This window comes from Nanorana parkeri, unplaced genomic scaffold (genome assembly GCF_000935625.1).
Source record: "Nanorana parkeri isolate BGI_ZX_2015 unplaced genomic scaffold, ASM93562v1 scaffold590, whole genome shotgun sequence".
In the NCBI taxonomy this organism is placed as follows: Eukaryota; Metazoa; Chordata; class Amphibia; order Anura; family Dicroglossidae; genus Nanorana; species Nanorana parkeri.
The window spans coordinates 362,488-374,389 of record NW_017306858.1 but is presented as its reverse complement, the minus strand read 5'-3'; the positions used below and the strand labels follow the sequence as shown (position 1 = coordinate 374,389).

Genomic DNA, 11,902 nt, shown 5'->3' with positions numbered 1-11,902 from the left:
TTATATATATTATATTATATACGTTTTACTGTAATTTTGTAATTCTATATAGTTTTCCTTTAGTATCCTGATGGCAGTGAGAGCTATTGGGACCCTCTCTTTTCATTATTGACTTGGCTTTGAAAGTGCAGGCTCTGTGGCTGGCATCCCTATTTTGCCTCACCAAAACCTAGAACAGGTATTTGCATATCATGTATCCTGATCCCTAATATGCACACGCTTATTCTAGGTCAGTGACTCACCAGGTAATAAAGGATAAATAAGTCTAACAGCACTAGATTTTGCACATTCAAACCCAGTCCCATATTGCTCTCCAGATAACTTAATTTTCCTGCAATTAACTAATGTAGATCCATGGGGAACCTGTGAAAACTGTACAGCCCCCATATTTGTAAGCTCTGTGGAAAGCAAGTTTATTGTTGTAGCTCATTTGAAGGCTTGTGACCTCAATTAATAACATTGTTTTATACCCTTTAAATTGTTGTAGGCCCATCAGCTTGCAAACATGCAAGCACAGGCCACCAATGGAACCCAGGTTTTGAATACCAGCACTACCAATGAAGAAGAGGAGGATGATGAAGATGATTATGACTATGACTATGAATCACTTTCAGATGGTATGAAGCTTTATTTTGTGCCAACTGACTTTAATGGTAACTTTAAACAAATTGCCTCTGCTTCTCTTCTTACTAGTAGAACTAACCAGTTTAGAGATGCCTCATTTAAATAATAAGTTTCTTTATTTAAAGCTGTCACTCTGTATAGATACTATGCAAACATTAAGGACAGCGTGCTTTCACTGGCTAAGAATAATGCTTTCTTTAGCAGGAAAGTCACAGTTGATTTCTAAACGTGTAAGTGGCACCTAAAAAGCAATAATGCAAATACGTTATGTCCTTATATACTAACAAACTAATGACACTGCATGAATCACAGCTTGTACGGTATTTCCATAGAGATCCATTCTACGGTATCTATATGTATGTAACAGATAACAGCTTCTAGCCATCATGTTTTCCTTTATCCTGTTAATTTCTGAATCATAATGACTTGTATTGCCTATTTATTCAACATTTCCTTCTCTGATTGCTTATTTGACTCTTTTCCTGTAGCTGATGTCCTTAATGCTTCCCCTGCGCCTAACAGCCAGGAAGGTAAAAGCCATTTCGATGGATGTTCTAACTGCATGGATTTATAACACTCATCCCCTGTTAATTAAGCTCTCTGTTCACAGAAATACAATTGTTGCCTTGTGTGTATATATTTCCTTGTGTGCTTATATTTCTGGTGTACAATATTATTGTTGTGATATGTAGGCTCTAGCTCCTCTTTTCATTTTTGGTACATATCACAGCTCAAGAAACACTCTATGATAAATGTAACACCAGCGACTGTTGCTTGCTCACGTGATGCATGTCAGGTCTGTATTGCAGAACTGGTTGCTTAGCAGGAGAAAAATTAGCCCGCTATATGTTAGATTTTCAGCTCCATATTGTGAGGAGAATTTGCTGTTGGAAATGAGTGCGCCTCATGAGCTGCTAACAGTGCATGTCTTCAGTTATCTTTACATAATCCAAAACCACTGGTGATGTTATTTTCTCATGTGGATCTCTGGAATTGTTAATATACCTGTGGTGTTACCACAAAGTATGAAAATAGTTGTGCCGAGTTGGTAAACATTATTGCAAGTGATTGATAACATCTGCAGTTTTGTCCCAATCTGATTTGTGTTCTTTTTTTTTGCGTTTGCTCGTTGCATTTGTATGGTGTAAAAGCATGTTACGTTTGCCTGCTGGCTCTATGGCGTTGGCTACTCTCATTGCAATTGCTCTTCCCCCAATGTGCATACGTATGTCTATGGCTTGATTGTGCCCCCAGCTGTCTGTGGCTTGGTGATAATCTTTGTTGTGGCTTTAGTGATAATCATATTCATTGGGGAAGTGTATCAAAATCATTAATGGGTTTTAGGAGGAAACTAAGTATACATTTTAAGTTATTGGAACATTTACTTGAAAGCCATTTTGATGTAATTTTCACATTTACGTTAGTCCCATGCTGTTCCATATTATTCAAAATTGCAAAAGTGCCCTTTGATTTTCATCTGTATATCGGGAAATGTAATTAAGGCCCCATGCTTCCTGACTGCATTGAGAGAGAAAATATTCACAATCATGGTGCGATACTACTAAGCAGAGCAAATATGGCTGCCCCTTTGTACATAAATATACACAAAATACACACAGAAACATTGGAATTGAAATCATATGCACTTATTGCTAAGATTACATTAAGCCTGATCACATTCACAGATATAGCTAACAAAACTGTAAATAGGTGATAGAAGACATAGTTTCCTTTACAAAGGTTTGTGAAGATTGTGTGTCCACGGGAAATCATTGCTGCCGACCAGCACAGTGATATTTTCAGGTCCAGCGTGTCTTTGTGCAGTGGAGAACTCCCGACATTAATCTTACTTTGGACAACATATCTCACATAGGCAAGAAAAAAAATGATCTCTAAGATTTCTTTAACTATGGTACATTATATCCCTTTGACATATACACTTCAGTTGTGCATACAGTACCTAGGATAATAACTGGCCCAAGTAGGCTGTCCTCAGCTTTCAACTCTCAATGATGTCCGCTGTGCTATTGAGTGGCTTTCTTTATCTGTGAATGTGTTAATTCACAGGTGTGTAATTCACACAACCTATTCAGTTTTCCCTTGCATGCTGCATTACCTGTACTGTACTGGATGTCCCTTTTCTGTCAAACTCAATCGTGAAGAGGGATGGACAAATCTGTTGTAGATTGGGCTGTACACAGCTGAAAATAAACAGCGTCAGCCACCAAAGTTTGTTTGTGGACAGTTTTAATATCATAACAGAGGTTGAAATCATTGCTGTATATGCCCAGAATTTAAAATAGTATTAAACTCACAAACTTTTTTTCAATAATGAATCCAGATCAATGAAATGTACATTGCCCAGCAACGTAATTACTTACATTTTTGCTTTAGCACTCAAAGTCATCATGTTTCTGAATAGCTGGTTCCAGCTATCTCAGCTTGGCTTCCCTGAACGTCCTGTCATGTACAACGTTACAAGAAACAATACTTTCTGCAGCAGCTGTTCATCTACTAGCTTAGGGAAAGGAGGAGAAAAGTGTTGTGGCTTGCCTTGCTGTGCCTGTGTGTTTGTGGAGCTTAATTACCCACACAAGCGTGGCTCCATAGGAACGTGCAAGGGAAAGGAGCCACCCTAAAACAGGATACAAGGACCCCAGTGCTCAGGGGATCAGTTGATTCTTCAGGAAACGAAAACAAGAAGTAGCATCCATTACAATTGATGTTATCAGCATTTAAAAATCGCTTAAAAACATTTTGACTTTAATATCACTTTAAAGTGTATTTCCACTTTTTGTAGTGAAATTTCAGAAAACTCCTCTATATGTTTGTTAAGTGTTCCTATTCACACAGCATACCGAACAATAGTTTTTACAATAATATTTCTTACCATTTAGATGTTTTGTTGTACCAGGCAACATTGCTGATTCCAGGTTTTTCTGAGCACCTTCAGTGATCTGTCATAATTGTGTTTCTCTCATTAACTTCATTAACACCAAATCTATAATCCCACCAGCGCCAGATCCATCACGTCTTTAGGAATGCAGGAACAAACAGCTTTCACAAGTAGGCAGCACCTGGACAGTCAGGGTAAATGGAGATCTGATAGATGTACATCTATTAGATCTAGATACAGACCCTGTAAGGAGGGGGTCCTCTTGGAGTATCCTCCAATGTTTTTTTCAGGATGCCCGAAATCTTAAAACCCTCATCATTAAATTGGGTACAGAAGCTGATTTTATAGAACTCGTTGGCATCTTTATTCTTCTTAGGGATTGGGACCAGATGTTTACAAAGTGCTTCATCTATAAGACCCAGATCATATCTTTATCAAGAAACCTCTTTCTTAGGATTTCACCCTGTGTCTGATAGTCAGAATCTAATGTGCAGATTCTCCTCAGTCTTCCAAATTGTCCATCAGGAACATTTTGGATCCATCTGGGGTGGTGGTTACTCTCTGCATGTAAATACGGGTTACCAGCTGATGGATTAAAATGGATCTTGGAAACTCTACGGCCCCCCTCATCTACTCACAGCTCAAAGTTTAGATATCTGAGTTCCATTCCAAAAGCCTGCTTCACTGATGTAATACCAATCATGGACATTACTCCGCCCCGTCCTCTGATTGGTTGAGGGGCGGGCCCTACACTGCCCATCTGCTCCTGCTGCTTTGACTGCCTGCCCACTCCTGCTACTCTGAGAGCGGACCCAGGGCGGGTTACATAGCCGCCTGCCCAGTTCAAATTAGACTGTCTTAGATGGCGGTCATGTGACATCCTAGAGGACACTCCCCTTGATCGGATGATCCAAGTGACCGGTCCCCGATTGGATACTATACGAGATATGACACGCAGGGTAGAAGACTGCTATGTTCTGATGAAGGGGGCATGTCACCCAAAAACGGGTTAAACTAGAAGCTGACATGCAGTTTGAAGGACCTGTGCTCCCGTCTGTATAGTGCAAGCCGTGCTGTTCAGAGGCTTTTGCCTGTGCTGTCAAGACTTTTTATATCAAGGCTCCCTATAGGCTGCTTTTTTTGTGAGTACATTTTTGCCTTTTTTTTTTTTCCTTTTAATTATTAAACACTTCCACACAAGGGAGGAGCACTGTGTTTGTGTTCCCTATCTAACTTCATTAACATTTCAATGCACAAGTCAGGGCTGTACTCTTTTAACTTCTCACTCCACAGAGCCCCTCCTAACATTACAAATAAGTAAAAACAAGTAGAGATTTCAACCCTTAAGAAGCAAAGAAATCCTAACCGAAGTAAAAGCATGTTTAAACTGTAGCAAGCATTTGTAAATATTTTTTTTGCTTATGTTATGTGAATGGGAACATGTAACAAATATAATATAGGTAAAAAACCTGGCACTTGCAAGGGGATCCGTCCATCCAGTACTTATTTGTAAAAAGGCATGACAGCAGCAAACAAACAAATGTTGACATGTTTCAGCCCCCAAACCCGGCCTTAGTCGTAGGCATTGGGGCTGAAACATGTAAACATTTGTTTGTTTGCTGCTGTTATGCCTTTTTACAAATAAAGTACTGGATGGATGGATGCCCTTGCGAGTGACGATTTTTTACCTATTGCTCAGTGAAGGCTCCGGTGGAAGCTTTACCAGGCACCGAGGTTCAAGCAGGGATTGGAGACAAGAGGGTAGAGCTGCTCAGTTGTTTCTAAACTGCTACAAATATAATATAGGTATTTTCCAAATTTGGCAGTGAAAGTGGGAAGCTCCGACCATCGTTTATCTGCCGGTATTGTAGTTTGCTAATATACAAAGGTAAGTGCATTTTTTTTTGTTTGCAGCTTTTATTTGGCTGGTGCTCGAAAATGAAAGTTATAACTGTTTAGAGGTTTTGTTTTTACACCCAGATAACAAATTATAGGTGCTGTGTTTTGATCCATCAAGAGAATTGCTGTTCTTACCTTGTCATTCATATAATTACAGATAATATTCTGGATGATCGCCCTGAAAGTAAACCATGCAGTGACAAACTGCAATTTGAGTATAATGAGGAGGGGCCCAAGCGGATCAAGAAGACTGATGGCAACAGTGTTAACAACAAAGGAAAGGTAGTTATTTTTTTGGATTAAATCATGACAATAAATAACGGTTATATGCTGCATTTTGTTTTTAAAAAAAAGAGTGTTTGTCAAGGAAAAATTAAAAACATTTCCACATGTGTTATCCCTTAAAGACCACGCACGTACAGAAAAATACTTGTTAATCTGCTAAAAATGCACTTTCTTTCTTTTGTTGGCTAACAACATACAACATTTTTGTGGACTATGTTGTGTCAGCTCTGCCCATTGTCATCTGCTAAACTACATAACCACTCCCACTCTCACATCTCCACAACATAAAGATAACCATTCTGTTCCCTACCCCTATATCAGGAGTAGGCAACCTAGGCACACCAGCTGTGGTGAGTTGCAAGGCATTGCAATCCAAGGTGGCCTACCCCCTGTGCTAGATGAAAACTAGGAGGGCTCTTTGAGTTTACACCAGTGAGCAGAGGACACAAGACAACTCTGAATATTCTAACAGGATCAAAGATCCTGTTGTTTCAACGTTTGTTGTTTGGGTTTACATACACTTAAATGTTATCTTGTTGCTAGTTTTCTGCACCTCCTGGATAGAGCAAGTCTGCCAGTTATAACCACATGTAGCCAGAGGTTTTTTTAGCTGTTGAGGCACAGAGTGGGCCAACAGTTATCTGTGTTTTTTTTCCTCCACTTTGAAAGAAAGGAGCCAAGGGAGACTAAATTCTTAGAACACTGATTTGTCATGTGATCACATTAAAACGACAGTGTCGACTAGATGGGGACTGATACATGATGACTATGGCTGTAGTAGCCTAGTTACAGCACTGTTGAATTTAAATAATGTTCCTACATCAGCTGTTAAGCGCTTACTTCACAAGCTCGATAATCAATGGTTGTTACAGGAAAAATACAGTTTGTATACACTTTGCCTCAACCCAGCCTCTTGTACTCAAAGGTTACATTTTTAACCTCATGGCATCATTAATATGAAACTCATCATTTATATTGTTATAAAGGTAAAGAATAGCACTAAAAGAAGCAAATTATATCAAGCTTAGCAAGACAGACCAACTCTTTTAGAACGTCCTTTTACTGCCCCTTTTCATGCAATAAAGAAAACTGATAAGCTTGCAGTTTAATTTGACCATAAAGAAAGGAGCTGAGAGCTGAGTTGTTGAAACTTGCCGAAAAATGATCATCATTATTCCAGTGAGACTGCCTGAATCATCTTTGGAGATGCACTTAAAAGTGAGTCTGTCACCTGACATTTATGTAATACTGCACATATAGGTCTATGATATGGAACTGGACGAAGAGTTTTACCTCCCTCAGAACAAGAAAGAAAGTAGACAAATTGCACCAGAACTATCAGACCTTATCATCTATTGCCAAGCTGTGAAGTTTCCTGGTAAGTAAAATCATCTATCTTGTCATTCTCTGGCAGCCTCCTCAATGTTGACTGGAGAGTGCTCTATACCTGGCTATATGCCAAATCAATAAATACTTGCTCTGAACATCTTCTTTTGAAGTAGAAGAAAGTTTAGATTAGATTCACATTTAGGTAAGGGCACTTTTTATTAGCCTTTTGTATAAATAAACTGCTACATAACAACACCAAAGACAAACAACAAAAGAGCAATTAATGTCCAAAGCAGCTATTCAAGAATAAATACACAATGAGAGCATCCAAATATACAGATCTTGTAGTAACATGGGAAAAACTGTTGGACATAATCTCATCATGTTAATAGTCATGTTTTTTATAACAAAATTGAGCAGTCAATAGTATAAATAATAAACATGTTTAAACAATGTTTATGGCAAGACCAAATGATTACCAGTTTTTACTATGAATACATGGCATTATTGTTTATGCAATTGTATTCCTTACAATAATCGGGGAGCTGATAAAATTTTTATGTTGATTAGTAGGAATGCACCGATACTGGTGCCTAAACTGGGCATTTGGGCGAGTACTTGTACTTGCCCAAATGCTCCGATACTTCCCCCTGATACAGGAACTGCTGGTCAGAGGGAGCTTCCCTCTCACCGGCAGTGCCGCGAGGGTGCATGGAACCGCTTCCCAGCCAATCAGAAAGCAGGGCAGAGGGTCATGACCTGCCTCCCGGCTTCCTGATTGGCTGGGAAGCCAGATTCACACTGCCTGGTGACTCTGCGGGGCAGCCTAGCTTCCTGACCATTCAGGAAGCCGGGCGGCCTGATTGGCCGGGAAGCCGAGCCCACGCTACCTTGGGATGCTGGTATCGGTACTCGGTATTAATCATATATCAGGTGACAGCTTGTAGGGGTGGCAGAAAAGAGGTTTGCACCTTGCCTTTACTAGCCCCCTGCTCCTGCACGCAATAATGTAAGTTGCAGCTATGATAGTGAAAAGGTGGAGCTTAATGCTAGCGTGTGGTGTCAAAAGTGTTTTTTTCCCAACTGGGTGAAAGACTGGGATGTTCTTGGATGAATTACAATGGGTGCATTATAGATATCTTTTTTTTATTTAAGTCATGTAGTAAAAGCATAGAGGTGGGTGAGTAAGAGAGGATGATCAAAGTGTATCTTACGGAATATTTGTAATCCTTGAATTTTTACATCCTTGCAAAGTCAAGTGATTTAAAATGGAGAAAAAAAAACTGATTAAATATATTTTATTTAACATCCATTACACACTTAAATATGTTTAGAATTGAGCCTATGGGAAGATGCACTCCCCTCCCACATATACAATTCTCTGAATATTAATTGATATGTACTTCCAAATCTCAGTTATATTAAAGTGATCACAACATATTTCCCTTGCTCAGTGTATTCTTGTGTCAAGTTAGTATTTTTCTTGGACTGGTGAAGATGTAAACTTCATGGAGAAGATATGGATGGGAGATTAGTGATGTAGTGTTGCACAGGACAGGCTGGTTCAGTTCCATAAAAAATCATCTAAAAAGGCCACGGAAAATGTCATGCCCTCTTGGTCTGCTTGCTTGGTTCATTAGTCTTAATTTTATGGGAACAGGCCTTTCGACGTTAAACCCATGTGGATCTGGCAGAGGAAAGGAAAGAAAAAGCAGGAAGTCAATTTTTGGCAACAATCCTGGTAGAACAAGCCCCGGGGAAACAACAACACTGGCCAAAACATCTGGAAGAGGTAATTGCTGTATATTCCATTCTGCTCTAATATTGGGGAAGTGGCTGTATTCCGTGACGCATTATATGTCTTTTTGATGTTGTATTCCATTACAGCATAGGTCTTTTAAAAGGGCTATCCACCAAAGTGAAATATTCATCTAACATAACCTTTAGGGGCTGGTTTTGTTATATGCCCTGAAACAGTATGTGTGCAGAGACAGCTAAGGGCTGTTGAGGCTGTAATTAACTTAGTAACCAGCTACTTAAGAAAAAAGTGTAAATGGGGAGATTCCACAGAACAATTACTTACAGAACTATATGGGTTTTGCAAGGCACTGGTGTGGGTAAAGGGATGTACCTTCATTCATCTTCTAGAAAATTAATATTTTGCTTGCAGGTACAGCCGACACACGGCAGAGCTGGGAGGAGCCATGTTCACCACCATATAACCCAAGCACTTCACTGAGTGCCATTATCCGGACCCCTAGGTGCTACCACATCTCATCACTGAATGAAAACGCTGCTAAACGTCTATGTAGACGTTATTCACAGAAGTTGATTCAACACACTGCCTACCAACTATTGAGAACATATCCAGCTGCTACACGCATCGACTCTTCAAATCCACATCCTCTCATATTTTGGCTTCATGGAATACAGTTGGTTGCCCTAAACTACCAAACGGATGGTAAGTGAGTTATTGTATGATCAGTTGTAATATTGCATTTATTTCATGTTGAAAGTAAGTATTTTAGGCAGACCAATAAAGACCTACGGGTTTATTTACAAAAAGGTGAAGAGTTTGGAGAAGGCAGGGGAAGTGAACATTCTAGGCCAAAATAGCTGATTTGGAAAAATTCTCCAATTCAGCTCACTTTCCAGATCAGCTATGTTGTCCTAGATTGTTCACTTCTCCTGCCTTCCCCAAACTCTTCACCTTTTTGTGAATAACCCTGCCAGTGTTTTGCGAAAAATTCTTCCAAATAGAAGAGTGAACACACAGAGGATGGAGAGTTGATTTTCTCTTTGACTCTAATGCAACATGTTTTCCCCGTTGTGGCTTCATCAGGTATACTTCCCTAGGAACCAACCAAATTCTCTTTTAAATATCAGGTCATGTAGGCGTTTACTCCTCTTGGTTGAGTGGTTGAGAGCATATGAACCACTTACTGTTGTGTACACAAACTAGTTCAGATCGGGTTTCTGTAGGTCCCATTCATTCTGCAATCTAAATGAGCAAAGGCAGATCTCTGACTAGCTATTGCAGTGTGTGAGAGATCTGCCCAGCTACCACAAACACTAAGCTGTGCAGAATTCTAAGCTTCTATGCACCATATCTTTGACATAGTCTGGGTGGTCAGAGAACTAATAAATATGTCCTGAATTGTAAGTAGTCACACTGGGCAGTTGTAAATGTTCTTTCCATGAACAAAGTATGAGGTCGCACAGGGTTGTTTTACTAGCATTGAAAGAAGATGCCTGTGTACAGTAGAGGCAAGCACATGTGATTTGCCTCTACTGTTAATCCTATGTTTCAATACTTACCTCCAACACTTCAAAATCTTCTTTTTTTTTAAGCTGCTATTTATGATGGAGAAGGGGGCCCTGATATAGAAGGTGACTTTGCTGTAAAGTCTGCTTTAAACCTTTTTGGAAGTCTTTCACCTGCTGGTCTGCACAGTACTTGTTAGCAGTACATGTTAGTTCTTATGGGTTAGTGATTCTACCATTAACATATTCTGGTGACAGGTTTCAGAGGTGTTTGTGTCATCGGAGAAAACTCCATGAACTGCAGAGCACCTGCAAACTTTGTCAAACATATTTCTTGCACCTTTCTGCTTTTTTTTCCCCCCGAATGTAAACCAGTTGTCTGTGGAAAGTTTATTTTTAAACTACGTTTGCTGTAAAATAAAACACACCAAGAATAGCAGTTTTTAGATTTTTTTTATGTTAATTCGCACAGTTTCATCAGGTTTGCTGAAATTCTAGACAGTGATCTTAAAATGACATTTTAGAAAGTGCTAGAGGTGTTGTTAACAATGTAAATGTATGTTTTAATAGAAATGTTGAACCTTCTAAATTAGAATTTCTCACAATTGTTTTTATTGCGTGACTCAATTGAAGTCACAATCTTAATTTGAGGTGGAGTTGCTGCCTTTTCCCAGGGTTTAGTTATTTATGCATGATTTCATGACATGTGCTCAAAGCTCTTGTTACAGAATATAGCTAACCTCTGTATATGTCCACATCTGGCCTAACTGTGCGAACTCTGAATGTTAGCTTTGATCCTCATTCCTGACATTCCCTGAAAACTAAGATTGTTCTCACTGGTTGTTTACAATAAAATGATTTTACTATGATTTTTCCTCGTAATGTAAACATTAGTGCTCTTACTGTTGTATAATTACAGATTAAATAAGAGTGTCCAAATTTCCTTTACAAGTTTGCAGTCCTAAATGTAAACAGTTTAACATGTACCTAATTCCTCTGTGTTTTATGTCAATTATATTACAATACTTGATAACCGATCAGATAACCATATACACCAATTTTTACTGCAGCACCTTGTAAAGTATGACGTGTGATTTTTAAGGTAATGCTGCAGGTAATGCTGCACATCATTTTGGATGATATGTTAGTTTAGATCAATGTCGAACCTTTTTGAACCCGAGTGCCCAAACTGCGACGCAAAATCAATTTATTTATCTCAAAGTGCCAGCGCTGAAAATAAGTTTGGTATTGCAGTTTGGGCGCTTGGGTTTAAGAAACGTTCAACATCACTGCCTAGCGGCCTTGTACGGCTCTCACGGGGGACCTGAACGTCCCGGATCGCCTCTGTAGTCGGGCCGGTCACAATCAGGCAGCGGCGGTGACCTCTAAACAGGCAGATTAGACGGCCGCTTGCGGGGGCCTCACTGGGTCCTAGCGAGGAGGAAGCAGCCGTCTAACCTACCTGTTTATTGGCTGCCGCTGCCTAATTGTGACTGGCCCGGATCGCATACCAAGGCGATCCGGGTCAGTCGGATCTATTTCAATTGGTGGTCCCTGAACGCAGTGGTGTATTCTGGTTTGGGGCTGCCCTAGGCAAGGCAAAAC

The 11,902-nt window shown here is 39.7% G+C and overlaps 1 protein-coding gene across 1 annotated transcript in view; it reads left to right on the top strand.

Moving 5' to 3' along the window:
• PLCE1 (phospholipase C epsilon 1) overlaps positions 1–11,902 on the top strand; it is a 197,364-nt gene that overhangs the window by 159,216 nt on the left and 26,246 nt on the right. Inside the window, exons 20-25 of the mRNA XM_018562672.1 lie at positions 488–617; positions 1,113–1,154; positions 5,577–5,701; positions 6,965–7,082; positions 8,694–8,825; positions 9,204–9,494. Coding sequence (XP_018418174.1) covers positions 488–617; positions 1,113–1,154; positions 5,577–5,701; positions 6,965–7,082; positions 8,694–8,825; positions 9,204–9,494 — 838 coding nt within the window. The remainder of the gene's footprint in view (positions 1–487; positions 618–1,112; positions 1,155–5,576; positions 5,702–6,964; positions 7,083–8,693; positions 8,826–9,203; positions 9,495–11,902) is intronic.